Raw genomic sequence first — 27,058 nt, 5'->3', positions numbered from 1 at the left:
GTCCACAAGGTGGAGAACGCGTATGCACGCGTATGCACACGCCCCCACCCCCCCCCCCCCCACACACACCCACAATAGTTCCAATAGGTCCATGCACGCACAGCAATGCAAAATAAAACACAGTAAAACACAAATCAGTACACAGTAGTACACGGTTCTTGGCGTGTTTTATTCGTTTCTCAAATACAGGAAAGTTAATGTACAGAAGAAAATGATTTTGTCAAGAACTGTACAATATTTACACAAAGACTTTCTTTTTTTAATAGTTTCTTGGAAAATTAGATTGTTTCCAAAATAAGTCATAGTATGCACAGACATTTAGATGATAGAAATGAAATGACTATTTGCTCTTTAAATATCACTCTGAGGGTGTAGATGGACTTATTGATTGCTGATCAGACAGGCGTTGCTCTTATATACAGAGGGGAAGACGGATCTCGGATATGTAATGGTTAGTTAAGTTTCCCAGTACGGAACAAAAATGTTATTTTAAATGTTAGCCTGCCACAGTTTCTATTAAAAACGTTCTCTTATAAATAATTAAAACATGTTTCCATATTGTTACAAAGCTGGCTAGCTAGCATTGACAAGGAGCAGGTTATCCAGCTATGTGTATATGCCAGATACTAGCTAGCTAGCATGTACACATTGCTAGCTAGTTAGTGTAGCTACACAGCAGGCTAGTTAGCTAGTGTGGACACATAGCAGGCTAGCTAGCAACCATTGACACTTAGCAAGGTAGCCAGCTATGTGTGTATGCTAGTTACTATCTCGCTAGCATACACATAACTAGCTAGCCAGTGTAGACACAGAGCTTGGTAGCTAGCTAGTGTAAACACGTAGCGGGCTAGCTAGCACAGTTACAGCATGGGGTTTAGTTATCAACATTTTTTTTTACTTAAACACAGTCTCCATAGAAACGTCGTTCGTTCACTCTCTGCACACGCTCTCACTCCTCCACTCACGGTCAAAGATTCTCCAAAAAAATAATTTACGTAAAAACTAAAAACGTTATTCGCTTCCCTTTCGGCTGTAGCCATGGCGAGTCCCTGGGGGGTCATTTCCTGTCTCAAGGTACTACCACTTCCTGTGCCTCAAGAGACCACACCCACTGATGATGTCAACACGACGTCATCCATGGCGTGGGGCGTGTCCTGGGGGGGCGTGTCCTGGGGGCGGGGTCAGGCCTTGGAGCTGAGAGCCAACAGGCTACTGAAGGCGCTGTACAGCGTGTCCAGCCAGCTTTGATTGGCCATGCACTGCTGCACCACCTCCTCCTGCCCTGGGTCATCGGCTGCCTGCTCCACACTGTGGCTCTGTGCACACACACAGTAAGATAGGTACATTACACACACACACACACACACACACACACACACAGTAAGAGAGGTACATTACACACACACACACACACACACACAGTAAGATAGGTACATTACACACACAGTAAGATAGGTACATTACACACACACACACACACACACACACACACACACAGTAAGATAGGTACATTACACACACACACAGTAAGATAGGTACATTACACACACACACACACACAGTAAGATAGGTACATTACACACACACACACACACACACAGTAAGATAGGTACATTACACACACACACAGTAAGATAGGTACATTACACACACACACACACACAGTAAGATAGGTACATTACACACACACACACACACACACACACACACACAGTAAAATAGGTACATTACACACACACACACACACACAGTAAGATAGGTACATTACACACACACACACACACAGTAAGATAGGTACATTACACACACACACACACAGTAAGATAGGTACATTACACACACACACACACACACACACACACAGTAAGATAGGTACATTACACACACACACACACACACAGTAAGATAGGTACATTATACACACACACACACACAGAAAGATAGGTACATTACACACACACAGTAAGATAGGTACATTACACACACACACACAGTAAAATAGGTACATTACACACACACAAACACATACACACAGTAAGATAGGTACATTACACACACACAGTATGATAGGTACATTACACACACAAACACACACACACACACAGTAAGATGGGTACATTACACACACACACACAGTAAGATAGGTACATTACACACACACATATACACACAGTAAGATAAGGTACATTACACACACAGTAAGATAGGTACATTACACACACACACATAGTAAGATAGGTACATTACACACACACACACACATATATACACACAGTAAGATAGGTACATTATATATATTAACACACAGTAAGATAGATACATTACAAACACACACACACACACACACACACACAGTAAGATAGGTTCATTACACACACACACATATACACACACAGTAAGATAGGTACATTATATATACACACACACACACACAGTAAGATAGATACATTACACACACACATATACACACAGTAAGACAGATACATTACACACACACACACACACACACATACACACAGTAATATAGATACATTACACACACAGTAAGATAGATACATTACACACACACATACACACAGTAAGATAGGTACATTATATACACACACACACATTTACACACACAGTAAGATATATACATTACACATACACATATACACACACAGTAAGATAGGTACATTATATATACACACAGACACATTAATATAGATACATTACACACACACATACACACAGTAAGATAGGTACATTACACACACAAACACACACACATACACACAGTAAGATAGGTACATTATATATACACACACACACACACATTAAGATAGATACATTACACACACATAAACACAGTAAGATAGGTACATTATATACACACACACGCACATTAAGATAAATACATTATATATACACACACACACACACACAGTAAGATAGATATATGATATATACACATGCACATTTAGATACATTATATACACATACACACACACACAGTAAGATAGATACATTATATACACACATTAAGATAGATACATTATATACACACACACACATTATATACACACACACACATTACGATAGATACATTATATACACACACACACATTAAGATAGATACATTACACACACACATTAAGATACATTATATACACACACACACAAAGTAAGATAGATAATATACACACACACAGACACACACACACATTAAGATAAATACATTATACACAGACACATTAAGATAGATAATTATATATATACACACACACACACATTAAGATAGATACATTATATACACACACATTAAGATAGATACATTATATACACACACACACATTAAGATAGATACATTATATACAAACACATTAAGATAGATACATTACACACACACACACACACACACACACACACACACACACACACATTAAGCTAGATACATTACACACATACCCACACACACACACATTAAGATAGATACATTATATACACACACACACACACATTAAGATAGATACATTATATACACACACACACACATTTAGATAGATACTTTATATACACACACACGGATTAAGATAGATACATTATATACACACACACACATTAAGATAGGTACATTATATACACACACACACGCATTAAGAAAGATTCATTACACACACACACAGTAAGATAGATACATTATATACACACACACATTAAGATAGATACATTATATACACACATAATAAAACCCATTACATACATCATATACACACAAGGTATATACATTATACACACACACGAAGATGTATACATTATATATACACATTATAAAACACATTACATACGTAATACACACACATTAAGATATATACATTATAGACACACACATTCTAAAACACATTACATAATATACAAACACATCAGCTATACATTATATATACCGTATTTTCCGCACTATAAGGCGCACTTAAAAGCCGGTAATTTTCTCAAAAAACGACAGTGCGCCTTATAATCCGGAGCGCCTTATATATGGATCAATTGGTTAATTGGTTGATCCATACTGGTTGTAAACGGCGCTCTGTCAAAATGTTTCAGTATGAAAAACCAATAAAAACAATTTAATAATAATAATAAAATGTTTCACTACGACTACGATAAAGCCACACCGCTTGCAGCATTACGGCTATCGTAGTCAGTGCACACAGCATTTTACTGCGCTTACTCACGGAAGGTCACACTATACGATCACAGAGCCAGGAAATCGGGCGGAAGACTGGCCACACTACAAGATTCGAGGGTGCGATGCTCTACTTTGTATCATTCACGTTTGCAAGATATTTAAAAAATCTAAGGTTTGGAACTGCGTAATTGTGTTTTACTTTTTTGCCATAAAGGTTCCAGTTTTATATCTGCTAAATGCAGCAACTCGTCCTCACAGTTGCGTTGCGCGTGACGAGCATCTAGTGGATGCATAACGCATCCCCAGTCAAACGTTTGACTGCAGTATCTTCTACACTATGCGCCTTATAATCCGGTGCGCCCTATTTATGAAAAAAGTTCTAAAATAGGTCATTCATTGAAGGTGCGCCTTATAATCCGGTGCGCGTTATAGTGCGGGAAGTACGGTACACATTCATATACTTTATACACACTTTAAACTCATGAGTAGTGGTGCAACGGATCAACCCTCACGGTTCGAGACGCAAGTGATCCGCAGATCGGCTGACTATGCAAAAAAAAAAAAAATGTTGTGTGTTCACGTGATCGGCGCATGTTTAAAGGACAATTCCGGTATTGAGCACATTGAGCCCCCTTTCTGGTTTGTCAAGGATGAAATATAGTGGTTGACACAGAAGAAAATCGCCCCTGCCTGCTTCAGAAGGGCTGGCTATGGTCATTCACAAACTTGTCCTTAAAACAACCCTAAACGTTTGTTTTCAGAAATGTGCAATTCACCGAGTGATTAGTGGTGTTCGTTGATGTTCTAAATCAAGTATCGCAGTGAAATACCGTTTTTGTCGTTGTTTATTTGGCATTTTGTAAATCCCATTGAAATGGAAATCCAGGTCTGCTGTGCTTCCTTTGGACACAGGTTTTTCATTTTTTTATTTACTGAAAAAATGAAAAACTTTTATTTATTTACTGAAGAAGGAATAATGCCTCAGTTTGCACTTTATATTGTTTTAAATTGTTCTAAAAAAATAAATAACTCAAGGACATCTTGAGTTAATTTTTTATTTTATGTGGACACAAGCAATTTTTCTAAATATTTACTATGCTTAAAGGAAGCAGGATTATTACCTAATTTTTCACTTTATTTTGTTTTTACACATTTGAAGATTTTATTGAAAGTCACATTTGTCTTGTTATCTTTTTAGCTGTTGTCGATCCGAAAATGATCCGACCTGTGACTCAAAAACCGCGACCCGATCCGAACCGTGAGTTTTGTGATCCGTTGCACCCCTACTCATAACATATATCATTTACACACTACAAATACAATATATAGACATATAGACACGTGCGTGTGTGTGCGTTTTTGTGTACCTCTCTCCTACACAGCAGGAAGGTGTGGTACTTGTAGTGGTGCAGCGAGTGGTAGAGGCTGTAGAGACGGTACAGCTCAGATGACAGCTTCACCTCCTGGAACACACACACACACGCACACGCACACGCGCACAGGGTGAGATACATAGTCAGCATTGCATCACACACACACGCACACACACACAGGGTGAGATACATAGTCAGCATCGCATCACACACACACGCACACAGGGCGAGATACATAGTCATCATCGCATCACACACACACTCACACTCACACACACCACACAGGGTGAGATACATGGTCAGTATCACACAAACATCCACACACACACACACACACACACACACACACACACACACACACACACACACACACACACACACAGGGTAAGATACATAGTCAGCATTGCATCACACACACACACACACGGGGTGCGTACCTGGGGTTTGGGCTGGCTCTTCTTGACCCGGTTCAGGGTCTTACGGTTGTAGGCGTCGCCCGCCAGCCGGACCCGGACTAGGCCCGAGTCCAGCGGGTCCACCTGGATCTGGGGGTAGGCCTGTAAGACCTCCTGGGGGGGGGGGGGGAATCAATACGTCAGCCATGCACCAGACTAGACCGGATTAGAACGGTCTACACCAGACTAGACCGGTTTAGACAAGTCTACACTAGACTAGACCTGTCTTCACCAGCCCTTCCTATTTAGAAGCACGGTAATCAGACAGACGGGTCTGTGAGTCAGAGAGTCAGATGGTTAGACAGACAGACAGGAAGTCAGGCAGACTGTCAGACAAAAGGGTAAAGAGACAGACAAAGTACTTAGACACAGAGAGAGAGAGAGGGAGGGAAACAAGGTGGTCAGATGGTTAGCCAAACAAACAGGTAGTCAGACAAACAGACGGGTAGAGAGACAGACAGACGAGGAAGTCAGGCGGACAGGTAGTCAAAAAGATAGTCAGACAGACAGATACCTGGTGCTGGGTGCTCATGCTAATGCGTCTCAGCAATCTGCGTTTCTGTTCGTTGAGCATGCTGTCAATCTTCCTCATGGGGGGCAGGTACAGCTCGTCTATCCACCAATCGGAACACAGAACACAGGCGTTAAGGACAGCCGGGGAAGAAGATCACCGCGTTACCACGGAAACCCCGGAGTTGGACGGTATCCAGGCAGCGTTTCCATGGTAACCGCGACTTGGAGAGTGAGAGGCGTTTGTTTCAGAGTTCAGCTGCCCATCTTCAGGCTGCTCACGCACACGCACACACACACACACGAACACCTGGCTGTGTGTGTGTGTGTCAGTACCGTGTGTGTCCTCCAGGGCCTGGATCATGTCCGGGTCCAGGGCGGTGCTGACCAGCATCTCAACGTAGCTACGGAACATCTCCCTCAGAACCCGGTTCTCCTCCTGAACCTCCTTCTCCTTCTCTGCTGCTGGGAGAAAGACAGAGAGAGAGAGACAGAGAGAGAGAGAGAGAGAGAGAGAGAGAGAGACAGAGACAGAGACAGAGACAGAGACAGAGACAGAGACAGAGAGAGAGAGAGAGTGAGAGACAGAGAGAGACAGTGAGTTACCTCTCAAGGGCTGCGACACAGAGGCCTTGATGAGTTAGTGCCTTGCTCAAGTCAGGGAAAACTATCCCCAACCCCCGAGATGTCTACTGCTCCCTAAAGGAGGTGTGATGGAGATGGTTACTACTCCCTAGAGGAGGATGCGTCGTCATTTAGTGAAAATAAGGAGGTGTCTTACGTTCATCTTCGCTGGCCTCGGAGGAGGAGTCTGAGGAGGAGGGTGCCTCCTTCTGCCACTCCTTTCTCTTCTTGGGAGGAGGCTCTACCTCCGTCTTGCTCCTGGTCTGTTTGGATCGGACGGGGCGCTCAGCTGCTCTCTCCTTCCCCTTTTCTACTCCTCTCTCCTTCCCCTTCTCTGCTCCTCTATCCTTCCCCCTGTCGGCTCCTCGCTTCTCCGCCTTCCTCTGCATGGGCTGGACTCTCCTCTCCTTCTCCACTCGTTCCCTCGCTCCCTTCTCCTCCTTCTCCTCCTTAGCCACCTCCCTCTTCTCTCGGCTCCTGGTCTTCTCCCTCTGGGAGGGAGGAGCAGCTTTCTCCTCCTTTTCTGCAGGAGGTAGGGAAGGAGGCTGGGACGACACCCTGAGGGGGAGCTGGCGCCTGGAAGGAGCAACAAGGAGGAGCACGTTAGTGGAGGAGAACGACCACAACCGTTATCAGGAGCTCCTGTCAGAATGATGAAGCCCATGTTTTCTCTAAGTGGCTGAACAGATTCTGTTTTTATTAGTTAGTTAGTAGGAACAAACAGAGTTTGAATGTTGGGATGTTGAGGTTAGCTGAGGTGAGTTTGGGTAAGTTTGAGGTGAGTTGAGGGTAGTTTGAGGTGAGTTCAGGTTAGTTTGAGGTGAGTTCAGGTTAGTTTAAGGTCAGTTTTTTTCATTTGAGTGAGAGGCGTTTGCTGAGGGTAGTCTGAGGTGAGTTTGGATGAGTTTGGGTTAGTTTGAGGTGAAGTCAGGTTAGTTCAAGGTCAGTTCAGGTTAGTTCCAGATGAGTTCAGGTTAGTTTGAGGTGAGTGAAGGGTAGTTCTAGGTGAGGTCAGGATAGTTTGAGATGGGTTAAGGACGGTTTGAGTGACGTTTGAGGAGGTCTGACCTGAGGCCGGGGGCATTGCGGCGCCAGGGTCTCCGGGAACACACGCGGACGTAGTCCTTCTTGCTGACGTTCTCCAGGAACTTGACGTACAGACGCTGGTAGCGCCGCTTGGCGTCGCCAAAGTACCCCAGGTACTGAGGAGAACCAGGAGAAACTTCATTAAAACGCTCGACCATGACACTGACACTCCATCTATCATCATCATCATCATCCATGACAACCATGGTAACATGAAGAAGTGCAGAGGAAACAGGAAGTGAGGTGCAAACAGGACGTGAGCTCACATTGCTGGTAGCACAAAACTGTCTCTGGCCGTCTTTGATCTCTGGACTGAACTTCTGCAGCAGAGCCTTCTGGACACGCCAGATAGGGGGAGGTTCACGACCCGTCTGTAACGCCAGCTGGACACACACACATATTTATATATATATATATATATATATATATACACACACAAACACATTATGTGTGTCAATTGTATATGTTTATATACAAATACATACACACACACACACACATTTGTATATATAGCAACAAATAATATGGATCAATTGTATAATATATATAAACGCACACACACACACACTAACCTTGAGAGATTGGACGTCTTCGACGCGCACAACAAACTCGTCCCTCTCCCTGAAGATGCCCTCGCCCCCGCTCTCGCTCTCCTCCTCCTCGCTCTCCCCGGCGATGGCCGCGCCCCCCTGCTTCTGGGCCAGGTGCAGCGAGGAGGTCTTAGGGGGCGGGGCCTCCTCCTCCGGAGAGGAGGGGGCGGGGGACTCCTTCTGGGACTCCTTCTGGTCCAGGCCGGGAGGAGGTGGGGAGGAGGAGCGAGGAGGGGGGCTGGAGGAGAGGCCGGGCGGGGGGTCCGGGGAGGAGGAGGGCACCGAGGCGTCGGGGGAGGGGCTAACGTTCTCCTCCTCTGGCGGCGGAGGAGCGGGGGAGGGCAGGGAGAGGGGCGGGAGGGGGGAGTGGCAGGGGGAGGAGGAGGAGGAGGAGGAGGAGGCCGGGGACGGGGGGGCCGGGGGAGCCTGGGACGTCGCCGCGGCAACAGCATCCTCCAGAGCCGGCGCTGGAATAAAGATGGAGATCGGGACATTAACGGGGAACACGATTTCATGTGTGGGGGGGGGAAACACGCGGTCTGCGACGTGTCAACAGAACACATTCGTGAAAAATGGACCAATGGCGTCGTCGGTCCGACGCCCTCCTCCTTACCTTCAGGCTGCAGCTCCTCCAGACTCTCCTCCTCCTCCTCTTCCTCATCACTGTCCCTTCCCTTCTCCAGCTCATGCTGGTGGGTGTCGACGGCCGCCATCTTCCCGTCATCCATCTCCTCTTCTTCCTCCTCTTCCTCCTCCGGCTCCTCCCGCTGCTGCTCCTCCTCCTCCTCCTCCCCCTCCTCCGGCTCCTCCCGCTCCTCTTGCCTCTCCAGCAGGGCCGGCTGGTCGTTGTTGGGCGGGGAGGAGGTGTGGGGGGGCGAGGGGTGGGGGCGCTGGGGGGAGAGGGTGGGCGGCTGCAGGGTGGGGGTGAGTGGCGGCGGAGGGGGCGTGGCCGGCGGCGGCAGGGGCGGAGCCTGGAGCTGGGGCGTGTCGTAGAGGGCGGAGATGGCCGAGGAGATGCTCTTCTGGAGGTCCTGGTTCCTCCCCACCGAGTCCTCCTCCTCCTCGTCGGAGGAGAAGGAGGGCAGGGTCTCCAGGTTTCTCTTCAGCTCGTCCTCCAGCCGCTTGGGGGAGGAGCAGCCCCCCAGGGAGAGGCCCCCGCCGCCCCCCTCCGACCCCTCGCCGAACGACGGGGTGGGGGCCGTGGGCACGGGGGACAAGGGGCGGAGCTTGCAGGGGGAGGGGGAGGAGTCACAGGTGACTGGGTCCATCTCCATGCCGACGGGGCGCTTCCCCGTCTTCAGGAAGTCCAGGAAGGAGGCCATGAAGCCGGCCTTGGACTCCTCTTTCTCCTGGTCCTGGAGCGAGGAGGAAGAGAAGACGTGGGAGAGGAGAGGAGAGGAGGAGCAGGGGGATTAAGAGGTGAGAGGAGGAGAGGAGTGGGTACGAGGAGGAAGAGGAGGGGGAAGAGGGATGGAGAAGAGAAGAGAAAGGATGTGAGAGAGCAGAAGAGTGGAAATGGGTTGAGGAGAGGAGAGAGGAAGAGGAGGAGGAGGAGGAGGAGGAGGAGGAGGAGGAGGAGGAGAGAGGAGGACAACCAATAAAAACCAGCCAGTCACAAAGTGAATCAAGCAGCCCTCATCTTGACGAGCACTACAACTCAAAGTGGGTGGAGTCCTTACCCTGTCGTCCATCCCTCCGTCGTCCCCTCCGTCGGCCCCCAGCGGGCCCCTGCCCCTCTTGTCCTGGCTCCTGGAGCTGTCTGCGCTGCAGGGGGCCCCGGGGCTGAGCCCCAGGGAGGGGGCCGAGCCCACCGAGCCGTCCGACAGAGCCGGGTCCGTCCCAGACAGAGAGTCGGTCCTCAGCAGAGAGTCGGCCGAGGCCATGGTGCCGATGGGCAGCTTGATCTGAGGAACACATTATCACGACATTCATTATCATTATACATGATCAATAAACATGATCATACATTACAGGCCTGATCTGAGGCAGAGGAACACATTATGATGACATACATTGTCATTATACATTATCATAAATTACCGTTATACATTATCATTATACATTATCATTATACATTACAGCCCTGATCTGAGGCAGAATAACTCAATATACATTATCATTATACATTATCATCATACATTATCATACATTACAAGCCTGATCTGAGGAACAAATTATCACGACATTCATTATCATTATACATGATCATTGCATTATCCATAAACGTTATCATACATAACAAGCCTGATATGAGGCAGATCACATTCACACGACATTCATTATCATTACACATGATCAGGGGCGTAGGAATGAGTTTAACATTGGGGGGGACACATATCGGAAAGCTGACAGATCCGTTAATGGTTTGAACAGAAATATGTCATAAATTAACTACACTGAAAAAATTCACAAATATATTTTATTCTACTAAAAAGATACATTTGTAAATGTAAAGGAAAACACATTTTGAATGGCAGTAATGCACTGATAAATATCAAATCAATTCTTTAATTGCACGCTCAATCATCCAGTTTTTTAGAATAAGAAGCGGTGACAAGACGCTGTGTGGCGCTTTCAAAATAAAATAAAACATTTTTCTCCCCCCGGTATAATTTTTAGGTGGGACAGATGCGCCTGTCTCCAATATTGGAGGGGACACGTCCCCTCCGTCCCCCCCGGTTCCTACGCCCTTGCACATGATCATTATACACTATAAATTCCAATCGATGTACATAATCGTTCAACAACATCATGCATAATCACTAACAATTAACTTACATTATCACCTCCCATTATGCACAAAACTATACAATGGCATACACTACCCATCCTGATGACAACCACGTCATAATCATGGTATAATCTTACATATAGCGCCGTACATTATCCGCTAGTGTTCCCCCATTATCGGTCCATTATCGTGTAGCACCAGGAGTGGTACTGACCTTCAGCGGGGGGATGGGCTCGTGGTGGATGTGCTGGTGGGCCGGCAGGCTCTGGTCCTGCTCCTTCATCTCCATCATCATGTCCTCCCTCTTGGCACCGCGGCCTCGCCCGCTCCGGCCCCGGCCCCGCCCGCGCCCGCCCTCCACGCTGTAGCCGGCGCCGGGCGCCACGGGGCCCAGGTCCCCCATCATGCCGCGGGGCGTGTAGGGTTCCGGGAGGGGCCGGATGCGTGGCCGGCCCCGGGGTCTTGGGGGCCCCTCTCTCTTGGGCTTGGTGGGCTTGCGGCCTCTCTTCTTGGGGCCCTCCTGGGGCATCAGGGAGTGGTAGAAGTCAAGGTCACCCATCATGGGGCTGAGGGAGCCACCGCCTCCTCCTACCCCTCCCGCTCCTGGCGCTCCTCCCTTGCGGCAGCTGGACACCAGGTCGGGCAAGAGGTCCGTCCGGCGGCGGCTGTTGAGCCGGATGTCGGCCGGCTGGTCCGCCTTGTCCTCGTCGTCCTCGAACTCGTACTCCTGGGCGTAGCTCTTCTTGGGCAGGGAGCTGGGGTCCCTGCGCTCCTTCAGGAGGTGGAAGGAGCTCGACTTGAGGAGCTTCTTGGGCCGCGAGGAGCAGAAGATCGGGGACTGCAGTCCCACCGAGCCCCCGCCGGGCGGCCCGCCGACGCCTCCATGCCCCGGCGGGTGCTTCCCTCCGGCGGCGCTGTTGCTGCTGTTGTTGTTGTTGTTGGGTCCGGAGCAGTTGGGCCCCAGCCCCATGGGGGGCCCCTGGGACTGGATCAGGCCCAGCTGCTCCGTGTTGACGGTGGAGGGCAGCTCGTGGCCCTTCAGGGAATCCAGGTCCAGACTCATGCCGCCCGGGCCAGAGTCCTCAAGCCCGTGGCAGTACGGGCCGTAGCCCTGCTCCGCCCTGTGGTGCCCCATCATGTCGTAGCCCCCTCCTCCTCCTCCTCCGGACCCGGCGACTCCTCCTCCTCCTGGCCCCCCCTTCAGGGAGTCCATGCCCTCCTGGCCCGTCTGGCCGCTGTTCATCTCCTGGCCTCCGGGGCCGGCTCCCCCTCCTCCGCCTCCGCAGCTGGGCTTGTACTCGTCCGGGCAGAACATGTCCTCCATGCCGGGGAAGAAGGAGCGGTCTTCGTCCTGGAGCAGGGAGTCGGGGAAGCAGATGGAGGTGAGCGGGACGAAGCGGTTGCTCTGCTGGTTCTGAGCGCCCTTGTCCACCGGGCTGACCTGGTCGAACTGGTGCTGCTCCTGGCCGGCCTGGGACTGGGGCAGGTTCTGCTGGGCCTCGCGCTGGGACTGTTGGTGCCCGGACAGCGGGGGCGGGGGCAGGTGGTGGGGGTGCTGCTGCTGGCCGTGCTGCGGGTGGTGGGGGTGGTGCATGTGGGAGGAGGCCAGGCCCAGGTCGGCCTCCGACAGGAAGGGGTGGAGGTCGGAGTTGGAGGGGTGCTGGGAGTGGTGGTGCGAGGGGTGGGACCTCTGCTGCTGCTCCTGCTGCTGCTGCTGCTGCTGCTGCTGCTGGTGGCACTCTCCACCTCCTCCTCCGCCACCTCCTACCGCTCCACCTCTTCCTCCTCCTCTCGCCCCGCCTCCTCGCCGCTCCTCCTCCACCTCGCTGGTCCGGGCCAGAGATCGCTCCAGCATGTCCAGGGAGGAGACGCCCCCCTGGTGCTTGGCCTGGCTCTGCTCCTGTTGGCTGTAGTGGGCGGCGGCGGCGGCCTCCAGAGCCTGGGACTGGAGTTGGATCTGCAGCTGGCTGCCCTGCGGCTGCGGCGGGTGCTTCCCGGAGCCCTGCTGCTGCTGTCCGAGGGAGTGCTGGGAGAGGGGGTCCATCTTGTGGTGGGACTGGTGCTGTGGGTGTTGACGATGAGCCTCCATCTTGTGGTGCTGTGGGTGCGGCGCGGTGTGGTGGGGTTGGTCCATCTTGTTGCGTGCCGCCGTGTGGGCCAGGACCGACTGCAGCAGGTGCGGCGGCTGGCGGTCCGTGGGGGAGTCCATCAGGGAGACCCCCCCCTCGCTGCTCTTCCGGGGGTAGGAGGGGATGTCCGACTGCTCCTGCTGCTGCTGCTGCTGCTGGCTCTTCTTCTGCAGCTCCATCTGACCGTGGCTCTGCAGCCCCGCGTGGGAGCCCAGGGAATGCTGGGAGTACGGGTCTCCCCGCCCGTAGTGGACCACCGAGCCCAGGTTGTCATGGTGATGGAGGTGCGTGGGGTGCGTTTGGTCGCCTTGGTTCCCTCTGCCCCCCCCACCACCACTTCCTCTGTTGTTACCCGGGCGCTCGCTCCTCAGCTGTTGACTTTGCTGTTGTTGTTGTTGCTGTTGTTGCTGTTGTTGTTGTTGTTGTTGTTGTTGCTGTTGTTGTTGTTGTTGTTGTTGTTGCTGCTGCTGTTTCTTCAGGGACATCTCCAGCTGCGTGTCGAGCCCGGAGATGGCGCTGCCCGAGCCGGCCCCGCCCCCGCTGGAGGTGGCGGTGTGGGTCCGGATGACGCTCTGCAGGTGGTAGCGCTCCTCCGAGGACTTGGCCAGGTCGTAGGAGAGGCCTTTGCCCCCGCCCCCGTCGCCGCCGCCGCCGCCCGGCGTCCCGCTCTGGGAGTTCTGGGGGGTGGGGCTCGCCTGGGCCTGCAGCAGGTGCTCGATCAGGAAGTCCTCGTCGTCCACTTCCTCCTGGGAGCGCTGGGAGAGCAGGGAGGAGGAGGAGTCGGCCTTGGGTTTGGAGGAGGAGGAGGGGTGGTAGGTCTGGGAGGAGGGGACCCCCCGGGAGTCGGGGTACCCCCCCTGGGGGGAGGACAGGAAGCCCGGGGAGAGGACGGAGGACAGGTACTTGTTGGAGCCGGCGCCCCCCGGGGACTGAGTGGGGGAGTGCAGCCCGGGCCGGATGATGGCCGAGTTACCGGACGGGGACGGGCTCGAGTCCTGGATGTGATAAGACCCTCCGCCGCTCCCGGCTCTCTCATTGGTCAGATTACCCCCGGCCCCGCCTCCGGAGCCGGACGCTGCGCTTCCTGATGAGCCCCCTGACCTTAAAAGGGCGGGGGAGTGGCCTGGGGCTCCGTATCCTAGCGACGGGCTTCCGGCCCCACCCAGGGAGGACGGGAGGGATCCGTAGGCGGAGTCGGTGGCGTAGACGTCGGCAGAATACGCCTGGCTCCGTCCCCCCAGGCCCCCGTACCCCTTCCCCCCTGCCGCGGAGCTCAGGTCCTGGGCCTGAGGGGAGCTGAAGCCCCCGTAGGCCTGGGGCAGGTGGGCTGAGGGCGGGGCCTGGTTGGGGGAGTAGGACTGGGAGAGGTGGGAGGAAGGGGGCTGGTTGGGGGAGTAGGACTGGAGCTGCTGCTGAGGTGGGGTCTGCCCGGTGAGGGAGGAGTTGGGGGTCTTGACTGGGGGGGCGGGGGAGCCGTAGCCCGAGAGGCAGGCCTTGGGGAGGGTCTGGGGGACAGAGGAGCTGGAGGTAGGCGGGGGCTGAGGGGGTGCAGGAGGGGGAGGAGCCGACTGAGGCGGGGGTTGCTGGCGGGAGGGGGCGGAGCTAGAGCTAGAGCTGGAGGGATGGGGTCCTGAGGGAGCTGAAGAAGAGGAGGACGAAGAGGAGGTGGAGGAGGCCGAGGGGGGAGTGTGAGGAGTTCTGGAGGAGGAGGCGGAGCTGGCGGAGGAGTAGCCGCTGCTGGAGCTGCTCTTGGCTCCCTTGCCCGCCGCGGAGGAGGAGCTGGTGGAGGAGGAGGTGGAGTAGGGGGGCTGGATGATGGGCCGGTACTGGTCGGGTCGGGGGGCGGGCTTGTGCTCAGCGGACGGGCTCTGGTCCCCCAGGGGGCTGCAGGCGGAGAGGCCGGCGTGGCGGTGGTGGGAGGGGAGGTGCTGGTAGCCTGCTCCCCCGCAGCTCAGGTAGTGCTGGAGGGAGTGGGGCTGGGGGGCGCCGCCCGGCCGCTGGTAGTGCTTGATCACGCTGTCCTGGCGGGGCACGGCGCGTTCCTGGGACCCGCCCACCGCCTGGGCCTGGGCGGAGGAGAAGACGGAGGCGTTGTACAGCTGGTGGGAGGACTGCTCCTGCAGCTGGGACGACAGCAGGTTGAACTGGTGCGACTGCAGGTGTCTGGAGGAGGAGGAGGAGGAGCCCGGGGAGGAGCCGGCGCCGCTGGGGTCCTGGCCGCCGCGGTAGGAGGCGCTCTGGGAGGAGAGGAGGCGGTCGAAGCCGAGGCCCGACTGGGAGGAGGCCTTGATGTGGAGCAGGGGGTCGTGGGGGGACAGCAGGCCGTTGGAGGTGGGGCTGAAGGTGGGCGTGTCCTGTAGGGACAGGGAGCCGGCGGGGAAGGAGCGGCTGGAGAAGGAGGCTGGATGCTGATAGGCTGAGAGGGCGGAGGAGGAGGGGAAGGAGGCGGAGCCGGGCAGGGCCCCGGAGATGAAGAGCTCTGCCGGGGCAGGGGTGTGCATGGCTGTGGACACACACACACAGGTGGAACATTAATTTACAATTGAGTACGTAGGGAAACACTAAATAATCCTATTTATTAAAAAATATACACTGTAGATTAATGAGCCGTTAGGGGTTGAACATCTTGCTTAAGGTTGCCTACAGGTAAGACCGACGACATTGGAGATCGAACCCAGGTTGTATAGTAAGCTTGAGGAAGCTTCATATTGCTAGCTCTAGAGCGCCATGGGTTAGCACAGCTGTTGCCTCAGTGGCCGGTTTAAATGTCAACAGAGGAAGGTACGTGTGGCCGGCTTAGTACCTGTCTGCCAGGAGGGTGTGCGGAATTGGGAGAGCAGGGAGGAGGCGGCGGGAGGCGGCTGCTGCCCGCGAGACTCTAGAGCAGAGATCAGGTTCATGACCGAGGCGTCGGGCCCAGATGGGCTGGCGTGGTGGAGCCCGGTGTCAAACAGCCCCGACAGACCTGGAGAGACAGTTAGCATGCTAATGTTACACCTGGGGACAGTTAGCACGGTAGCATTATGCTGACGTTAAGCTAACATTATGAAAGAGCTGGGAGGCACATTTATTACGCTAGCGTGCACGTTGCCATGCTGGCATCTGACCTGGAGACAGTTAGTATTCTGAAATTATGATATTATTATGCAAACATAAGAAGATAAGTTCTTTATTAATCCCATAAGGGAAATTAAAGTGTTCAAGCAGAAAGGATAGGACAGTGTTATAAATAAATACAATTAAAAATATGAATAACAAGTTATTAGAATAATTAATAATTAAATAACATTACTTTGAAAATAATTATAGAATAATATGTCAATCATCACCAGAGAAACAGTTACATGCTAACATTATGCTAACATAAGGAAGTCACAGGTAGCCCGCTGACGTTATGCTAACGAGACAGACCAGATGCCGGAGAGTATATTTGGTATTATTTTAAGCATTAAACAAGCAATATACTGATATATGTTAACCCTATTTTAGCACAAATCCAACTGTTCGGACTGTAACCGTAACGCTGGCAACGGGAAAGATGAGTGACAGTTCTCTCACCCAAACTCCTCCCAGCAGCCCCCCAGGCCCCGCCCTGGCCAGAGCTTCCTGGGTGGTGGTTGGTGGCATATCCTTGCAGGGGATGGGGTGTAGCATAGGCCTGCCGGTGGAGGAGCTCAGAGTCTGGGTGGGATGACCGGGAGCTCCCATACATCAAACTGGAGAGACAGCAAGAGGATTAATTAATGAATGAATTAACTAATGACCACCTCGTTTACATACAGGTAGAGGTGAACTCGGGTTCTTCCTGTTGAACCAGACCAACATCACTGTTCTGCTGATTGGGCGAGTTTAGCATAGCGATCGTCGTAGGGATGCTTTGCGTCTCTACACCGGGGCTTCATTTATGGTACTCTGTCTGTGTATCGGAGCGTAATCTGCTTAAATTGCAAGTTGCAGTCACTAACTCATTATATTGGGTTATTAATAAAGTGAAGATTATGTGTCGTACAAATTAAAGTCAATGAGAACCTCCTTGATTAGTCTGACATAATGAACCGGAAACGACTTGTCACCCTGACATGTAGTTTAACATTTAGGAGTGGTGTTCAGGATTTGGCATTCTTGTTGTTTTCCACATACACAACAGAACCAATCCAGATGGGTTGCTAAGCAGAATCTGCTGTCAAACCATCAAATTACAACCAATAAGAAACTCTTGACCTTGACCTTTAAACCACACGTTTTAGAAAATTCCTTCAAGTCTCTGCCTTTATGGGCGTTTTACTCTTTGTCAGCCAAAATGATCTGGGTTTAATCCCTGAGGTCCAGTCTACCTGCTATATCCAAGAACCCTTAATAATTACATGTATCTGAAATCAGTGTAAGTAATTTTGGATAAAAGCACCTGCTAAATTGCTAAATGGTCATCAACATAGAGCATTGACTCAATCATGCGTACCTATAATGAAATGCAAATTAAATAATTGTAACTACATTATTATAGCATTATGATATTATATCAATGTAATCCTAATATTAGGTTATACACTACTATAGTATGACAGATTTTCTTTATAACGTCTTACTTACTAAAACAATTTTATAAAATACATGTGCTGATTATCTGTTGTTACTGCCATCCCTTTATCTTGGGGGACAAAGGGGACAATTACAATTTAATTGTAGAACATATCAGACAGAACAGCTCTCTCCTCATGGGACTGATAGATACAAAATAATGTATGTCACTAACGACAAGGCCAGTAATTATGCGCAATTAATTAGTCATTATCAACCATCGTATATAACACAGGTGTGTGCACCTGGTAAATACCTAGGGATGTCGAGAGATAACGATGAACAGATTAGGAGAAGGTAGTGTCATTTATAGATGGATATGCAGTAGACATGCTTGGTGACCCGATTATAGTTGATGGACGAGAACCGAAGAGACCGGGGCTCTGCAGCCAGAAGCACTGAGTAGACGCGACGCAAAGCGGGGGAATTCTGGCGCTAGGCCGCGGCTCCAAGGCCGTAGGTTTAGTGGAAAACTGGTCATTTTAATCTTCACAGTCAATTCAAATCGATGACAAAACACAGAGAAACACTAGTCGATTTCTATGGTTATTTTGTTCGTGGGAATGTCTGAGTCTTTCGGTGTGTTGAGACGTGTGTTAGCAGGGGGAAGATAACTGAAGCCCACCGCTCCCTGCAGGAAATACCAAAATACTCTGTGGAAAATATTACCGAAATACTTTCCCCTCTGACCCAATATCACCTTTAATGTGTTTAATTGTCCTCGTGTTTTATGTCGCTGTTATGAGCGACAACTCAAGAAAAATGTATCTATGTAAATGACCCGCTAAGTGCGTTGTTTACCGGCCGGGGCCTGCAGCTATCGGAGTTAGCTAGGCTAACAGACAGACCCATCATGTACCACAATGCTAGCTGTGAGCTAGGCTAAAGTACTGCTCTGTCTAGTACTACAATGCTAGCTGGCAGCTAGTCCAACAGACTGATCCGTCTAGTTCTAAAATGCTAGCCCGGAAACAGTCCAACAGACGGACCCATCTAGCACCACAATGCTAGCTAACAGACTGATTAATCTGCCACTTTGCATATTCCTGCTACTATTGAATATCAGGTCGTGTTTTAGGAGAGTGGTGCAGCCCACTCCTAATTAGGGGTAGTGTAGAGGTTTATTTCAGCCCTTTACAAGGGGGATATGTCGGAATGTAATTATGGAAATGATCTATAAATCATCACAAATGACATGGAAGTCGGAACCGAGGGAAATGCAAACGATAGCTAATATGAGCGACATATTCCATTTCTTCCATATATATATTTTCACGTTTAAGAAAAAGACCCCCATGATCGATAGAGTATAATGTTCTGGTTGTCAGTGCTTTCTGATCATGCATTAGGGAATGGGTTGCTGCCTGCACCCAGGGTCTGCACTAGAGGTTGTCTACCCCCTTCCTCTTCACTGAGGCCTGGGTCACACAATAATAATGCTACCAACTCCCTCAGATGGCCCACACGACCACCCTCTTTACTGCTTTATTAAACCATAACATGTCATCAACAATCAATCAATAATTTTTTTACCTCCCTCCCTCCACCCCGCCCACCCCCTCGACACGCACACTGCACTATCCGTGTAAATAATAAGACAACTTACACCTTGCCCATCCGTGTACTGTCAGGTGAAGCAGTGTTTGGGGGGCTTTATAAACACTTTGTTCTGTAACGTACCTTGCTTTAGCCGACCTCTCGTAGCTCCATCCTGCCCCTGCAGCCAGGTCTCCAAACCCGGCGCCCGGGTAGTTCCGATCCATCTGTGTGATATAATGTGATGGTGCAATGTGGACGAAAGCGACTTGGAGTCGGAATCAGAAATCAGATAATGAGGCGAAAGATCCTATCTTCCCCGCTTTCGGATCTCGGCTTATTTCCCCGGTTTGATAAGCCAGAGGTCCGGGGTGGAAAACAGCATCTTGAGAGAAGAAATGGAGGGAGGAGGAGAGAAAAGAGAGGGGGGTCTAGGGGTCTATACTCCAAAACACCACCGATATCACTCCTTTTTCCCCGTTTCTACGCTTATCCCTCCATCATTTACGCCAAAAAAGGGGGATTCGATCCGAAATCACACACGCACACACAGTCATTATGGAGATGATGGATGAATTGGCTGAGAAACATTTGATCCAATGCGTCCTTTTCTCCGTCTTCGTCTCCAATCTATCTCTCCTCTCTTCACCACGTCGATCGGATCCGCGATCGGAAATATTCGGATCGATTAACCTGGTTATTTGTAACTATTCCACTCAATAGCGCAAGAGCCCAAATTCGTGATTTTTCCGCCCGCAGATCGTTCCCGCCCCCCGGGTTGTTGTGGGCTAGCAGACGCTAGCTGCTGGTAGCGTCGCATCAAAATAAAACTCCAGAGCTGCTAGTAGGCTAATGTATGCAAGTATAGAAGTCGTATTAGAAGTATTGCTGCGCGTTTGGTTTGGCTGTTAGTAGTAGCAGATCTGTGTAGAATAGCGCAGAGTTACAAACATACAACGACTAGGTGGAAAGATTGTAGGCCGCGTTTTAATATTTTTAGTCATTTTCCGCTGGAGACGCCATGTTTGAAGGCGGCTCTCTCTCTGTCTCTCTGCCTCCCTATCGCGCACGCACACACACACACACACACACACACACACACACACACACACACACACACACACACACACACACATTCCGCTCTGTCTGCTCTGACCTCCGTTTGCCTTGCCTCGTGTTAGTTGGCTTCCGAGTTGTTTAGTAATTGACTATTACATGCAAACGGACACTACTTTATTTGAGGCTATTTTGCATATTGCAGTGGAGAGATTTGGCGACACATCCTACGTCCATTAAGATTCAAATGTGTAAATCCCGACGGCTGTTGGCACAATTGCTCTGCTGAAGAAGATAAGCCCTATTAAAAAATATGATAGAATAATAATAAAGGCTAGAACATTGTAACACATTAAGCAATAATAATATTCAATATACAATAACATAATTGAATACACAAACATGCACGGCAAATATACTAAAATTGGCTCAAATGCTTGGATATTGTTCATTCAACTGAAATATGAAATATTTAGTTCTGATTTCATTAACTGATATCACCTTAAGGGTTGGACAGTCTAGAATGAAAATATTGCTTACTGTCAGTTACTTGTTTTTAAATAATATTTGAATAACCTAAAGTAAGTAAAATGCTATTGGAAAACAGTTGACTATTTGGTAAACAGTAGAGAACCATTTATTATAACCCTTACATTTATTTTATCCACAGTGGAGATACACGTATTATAATACTTTTATTACACTGACCAATACCCAGGCCTATTCTGTGATCATGGTGATTTTTATCCATGATATATTGTTCAGTTCATTTCTTCATTTTAACGCAGACTGATAAATCCAAAACTAAGGCCTGTATATTATAGGCTATAGGTATGCGTGCTTTAATGGATAAAGTCTCCTGTACTGTACAGGTAATCTGAGTGCCATCTACTGGTCAAATTAACCGCAGCTACTGTTAAATGATTTAATTACCATTGACCAATGCAAGATGATTGGTCCTATTTAAAATTATCATGGGATGTGTGTTTTAAATCTACGATCGTACAAATCAGGTTCACTGGCCGAGTTTCAGTTTGATCTCTTGAGCTATGTCTTGAACAAAAACACTATTTTAAGTTTCAAATCTCTTCAGTAATTAGGAATCAAATCGATTCTATATAAGGTTAAGCCAGCATTATACTACTGGTATTAACCAGCTACTGGTTAATTCCAGCTCTCTTTATCTATAAATAACAAAATAAATCCTTTAATGACACATTCCTCATTAGTAAATAGTGTTGTCACCTGGCTTAAGTAATGCTCTTAAGACAACAGTAGAGGCTGACCACAGGGTTCCTCTGCTATAGTGTGGCCTTTGGGATGCAGATCCCATGCCCTCTGCATATTCATGCAGGGAAACAAAGGGTCAGGCTCAACTCTCAGACAGAGAGAGGAAAAAAGTAAAGAAACCAAGGAGAAATAATAGGAACCACAACAATTATTATTAGAATAGTAATGTAGAAAAAAAATCTACATTATTAGCTACAATCTTTAAATGGTAGAATGTAAACATTAGAATTAAACTTTTAAATTGTATTAATAATACTAAAATATTAAGATATATTATTTTGCTATTTCTCCCTCACTCTTTCTCTCTCTCTCTCTCTCTCTCTCTCTCTCTCTCTCTCTCTCTCTCTCTCTCTCTCTCTCTCTCTCTCTCTCTCTACTGGTGTATGCTCTCCCTGTCACACCCCCACCCCTCTCTCAGTGGGGTTGGGGATCCTGCAGGGCCGTATTCAGGGGGTCCGGAGACCAGGTCAAGATGCCGATCCCGGAGACACACTGCCCCCCAGCCGCCTGTCTGCTCATCGCAGAAGACGTCCGCAGCTGGTGAGTAGGTCCAGATCCAACTCACATCATCCAGCTCAGATGACGTCTGGAGGACCAAATGGACTTTAATTAACCAAGAATGTAAACATGGCCATAACTGACGCTTTTATACACTTAGCTGGTTTGCAATGCTTCGCAAACAAGGGTGTGTATGTGTGGTGCGTGTGTGTGTGCGTGTGTGTGTGTGTGTGTTTGTGTCTGTCTGTGTGTGGGTGTATGTGTGTGTGTGTGTGTGTGTGTGTGTGTGTGTGTGTGTGTGTGCATGGAGGATATACTGATTTGTGGTGTTGGCTTCTGTAAATATGCTAACGTGTTTTATCATGTGTTGTACTTTAAAATGTTAATACTCCCTGCTCTGGGACTGAGGATGGAAATGAGCAAAACGATAACCTGATACAATGCATCTCCTGTCATTGAGACTAATTCTTTTGGTAGATTGACAAACTAACAAACAAAAAAAGTTGAACAAAATCTTGATACACAGGACTGATGACGCTGCGTTCTCACGACTACACAGCGTCATGGGTCTCTTCCTCACTCTTTCTAGCTCTTCCTAGTGCTCTGGGTTTGGCTCTGTGCCATCTTCCCAGGGAAGAAGCGGGCAGAGAGGAACCAACGACTACATGTCTTTCAGTCCCCCCCCCCCCCCCCCCCCCACACACACGACAGCTGGGGTTCCCGTTATAGAATGCTTAAAGGAAGTAGATATACCTCTGAGATCCGTCTCACATTACGCTTAGACTTGCAGAAACCGTACATACGTGGATTCTAGTCTACATACGGGATGCCAAGCATGTCTATGTGTTCTCTGGACTATCTGTTTGCTGAGAACCAATTCTCTCTGCTCTACACACATGTTTTTACTAATGGATAAAACCACAAATGCTTGATGGTCAACATCCCGGCAGATTGGAAACATTCTGTATGGACAAGTGGAATCCTGTATTAAAATAGTGTCATCTTTTCTAAATGGATCACTTTGATAGAAGCATGGTCATTTTTTTTTCTGGGAGTGCCATGATTCATATTCCTTGTAGAATCTGGATTCTGTGTTTAAGTGATCATTTTCCCTTCAAATCTATTTCGTTGTGACTAGCATTAACTTGTCCGTGCTGGTGTCAAATCTTATAAGAATAGGTGCATTCTGAATGCTAAGGTTCTTCTACATGCTAGCTCCCTGAGAGCTCTGAACGCTAGCTCTCTGAATGCTAATGTTGCCATGTTCCGCAGCATCAGGGAGAAAGGAGAGCAGACCTGTGAGGACCTGATGGAGGCCTTCCAGGTGTGTGTGAAGACGCTCTCCGAGGGATCATGAATCAACTGAAGTGGACCGCATACGTCCCCACCAGTGATGTCATCAGCGCATCAGTCTTCTCTACTAGTGATGAAATCAATATGCCAGTGGTCCCCCATGGTGGGATACTATCTCAAATATATTATATATGGATCATAATACATGTATAAGGACATGTCATATATCATGTATGTATAGATAATATGATGTTTCTATTTTCTTTCCAACAGGTCATCATGGTCACCAGATGAAGCTACAGTTATACAAGGCTACATTATATGCCAAGTTACTAAGTAAAAAGGAAGTGACATTTACAGTGAAGACAACGTCAAATTCCACCAATAACATTTGAATGTGACTGCAATACCTCAACTTCCCCCTGTCAAGAACACAATCAGCATAGCAACAACACAGCAATCATAGCACACTAAAGGGAATAAAATCAGTAGGGATTCTTAAATCATAAAGCAATAAAGAATGTTGTACGTGTCAAAAGCCATGTTTCCCCCAATTTTTACTCCTGAACATTTACTGTACTACTTTATGTATCTGATAAATACCCTTTTTGATCAATTACTGATTAATATTGCATTTGGATTATAATTCTCATCTTTCCACGGTAAATCTGCACTTTTTGCTACATTAATTTAACTTGTGAGAGCACAAGTTAAGAGAGGCCTTTTGTGTGTGTGTGTGTGTGTGTGTGTGTGTGTGTGTGTGTGTGTGTGTGTGTGTGTGTGTGTGTGTGTGCGTGTGTGCGTGTGTGTGCGTGTGTGTGTGTGTGTGGAGGGGGAAAGGTGGGGGGCGGGAGGTTAGTAGTAGTCTTAAGACAAAAAGAACAACGCAAAACAGTGATGAAGCCAACTGCAGAGAGCTGATAGGAGAGAGCAGGTCCCCAGGTGTTCCACATCATCTGCCTGCAGGTATGGCGGAGGAACAACTCTCGTGCTAAACGTTAATGAAGTCAAACGTTTCTGACCGATAGAGCGATGGCGACTGCGAGCGACGGTATCAATAATAACGTATCGGGTGCGGAGTAGACCCATGTAGTGATGCTACGGCGTGTCGGCGTCGTGTCCGCAGCACGCGCCACCGTGCACGGTGCGTGCGATGCGGGGAGACGCGCACCCGCGGAGGACGCACGCGAGGGCGGGGTGGAGAGGATGGAGAGGAGCGGGGGACCCGGATGCTGATGCGATTGAGGCGAAGGAAGAGGAGCGAGAAAATATCGATTTACGGCAAGAAAAGCAGAAGGACCGTCATAGCGGCCCTCTGTTACTCAGCACGAGCCGTGATCCAGAAACCTATAGCGATCAAAGCAGCGAGCCGCCGGGCCGATTTCACTTTCACCTCTACATCTGAGGAGGAGCCGAGGAGGAGCAGGGGAGGAGGCGGAGGAGAGGAGGAGATGCTGTGATCGGTCGGAGAGAGAGAGAGAGGAGGGAGGGAGGGGTGCTACTGGAGGCATGGTTGTTTTGCAAGGAACGCGTCTTTCCTGTCAAATGTTCCGATAATGCGGCTGTCAGACGAGAGGTTCGGGCTTCGGAGTGGAGGAGACATCATGGGAGGAGAGGAGTGAGTGAGCCGGGGGCGGGGAAAGGGGGCCGGGGGCTCGGTAGCAGAATGCTGGACCACCAGTAAGCAGGCCAGACCCACCGACACACCGCTCAGATATACATCATATCTCTATATACCTTTAGTAGGAGTAACCATGCTATAAGCCTTACAGCTAATCTTATACCAGCCATAATATGCTATATCCGATGTCAATAATGCAAAATAAGCTAATATTGTAGAGAGGCCAAGTTGGACAGTATTGAGGATGAATATTGAGGTATTGGAATAGTTTTAAACCAATCAGATTATTGTGTTCTAAAGTATCCAAGCTATCTTATTAAATTGTATTGTATAACCCATTCTGTGCATATTATATATATATATATAAATAAATAAATATATATATAATAGCCTAGCTCCAGTGTAGGTGGGACCTCCGTGTTATAAAAGCAGTGATTCTGACAGCAAGGCAGCAGCAGGTTTAGATGAGGAATGCTTTACTGTCGCCTCCCCAAAGTAGTCAACCTGGTCCAGCACTGATTATACTAGTAGTCACAGTAGCATCCTAGGAGCATCAGTTAGCTCCTCTCCCAGCATCAGGACCAGCTCAGCATCGGGACCACCCCAGCAGGGGACCTCCATCCAGCAGGATGAGCAAGGAGCTGTCACTGAGCCACACGGCCCAGTACGTTGGGCCCTACCGCCTGGAGAAGACCCTGGGCAAGGGGCAGACTGGTGAGCTACAGCACTAACCGCCTAGTGCCCTGCTAACCACTAGGTTAACCTGCTCACTGTTAAATAGCCTGCTGACGGCTCGGATGACCTGCTAACAGCTGAATACCATTTTAGCCACTAGAAGAACCTATATCTGCTGAGTAGCCTGCTAACTATTGGGGTACCCTGCTAATCACTAGGACAACCTGCTATCTGCTAAGTAGCCTGCTAACTATTGGGGTACCCTGTTTATCACTAGGATAACCTGCTATCTGCTAAGTAGCCTGCTAACTATTGGGGTACCCTGCTTATCACTAGGATAACCTGCTATCTGCTAAGTAGCCTGCTAACTATTGGGGTACCCTGCTTATCACTAGGATAACCTGCTATCTGCTAAATAGCCTGCTATCTATTGGGGTACCCAGCTAATCACTAGGATAACCTGCTATCTGCTAAATAGCCTGCTATCTATTGGGGTACCCTGCTAATCACTAGGATAACCAGCTATCTGCTAAATAGCCTGCTATCTATTGGGGTACCCAGCTTATCACTAGGATAACCTGCTATCTGCTAAATAGCCTGCTATCTATTGGGGTACCCTGCTAATCACTAGGATAACCTGCTATCTGCTAAATAGCCTGCTATCTATTGGGGTACCCTGCTAATCACTAGGATAACCTGCTATCTGCTAAATAGCCTGCTATCTATTGGGGTACCCTGCTAACCACTAGGAGAAACTGCAAACTGCTAAGTACCCTGTTGACCGCTAGCTGAGAGAATAACCTGATAACAAGTAGGATCATCTGATAACCACTAGGATAACCTGCTTACCC

General features: G+C 49.0%; 2 protein-coding genes across 2 annotated transcripts in view; one reads left to right on the top strand and one right to left on the bottom strand.

Moving 5' to 3' along the window:
- Positions 1 to 156: 156 nt before the first annotated feature.
- LOC307090543 (proline-rich protein 12-like) lies at positions 157 to 20,804 on the bottom strand. Its single transcript, XM_079757244.1, has 15 exons — positions 19,919 to 20,804; positions 17,219 to 17,376; positions 16,464 to 16,625; positions 11,746 to 16,163; positions 10,480 to 10,704; positions 9,414 to 10,155; positions 8,783 to 9,267; positions 8,477 to 8,593; positions 8,193 to 8,326; positions 7,282 to 7,700; positions 6,837 to 6,962; positions 6,505 to 6,602; positions 5,973 to 6,104; positions 5,530 to 5,625; positions 157 to 1,316 (listed from the first exon to the last, which is right to left on the bottom strand). Exons 1-15 carry the CDS (start codon positions 19,999 to 20,001, stop codon positions 1,182 to 1,184), a joined length of 7,530 nt encoding a protein of 2,509 aa, XP_079613370.1. The 5' UTR covers positions 20,002 to 20,804; the 3' UTR covers positions 157 to 1,181.
- Positions 20,805 to 26,136: 5,332 nt separating this feature from the next.
- The window catches only part of brsk1a (BR serine/threonine kinase 1a), a gene marked incomplete at its 3' end in the record, with an annotated part of 14,513 nt that continues 13,591 nt past the window's right edge, over positions 26,137 to 27,058 (top strand). Inside the window, exon 1 of the mRNA XM_079756795.1 lies at positions 26,137 to 26,246. Coding sequence (XP_079612921.1) covers positions 26,162 to 26,246 — 85 coding nt within the window. The 5' untranslated portion in view covers positions 26,137 to 26,161. The remainder of the gene's footprint in view (positions 26,247 to 27,058) is intronic.

The sequence above is a fragment of the Pollachius pollachius genome, assembly GCF_949987615.1.
Source record: "Pollachius pollachius genome assembly, chromosome: 19".
Lineage (NCBI taxonomy): Eukaryota > Metazoa > Chordata > Actinopteri > Gadiformes > Gadidae > Pollachius > Pollachius pollachius.
This window is presented reverse-complemented; position numbering and strand designations above follow the sequence as displayed.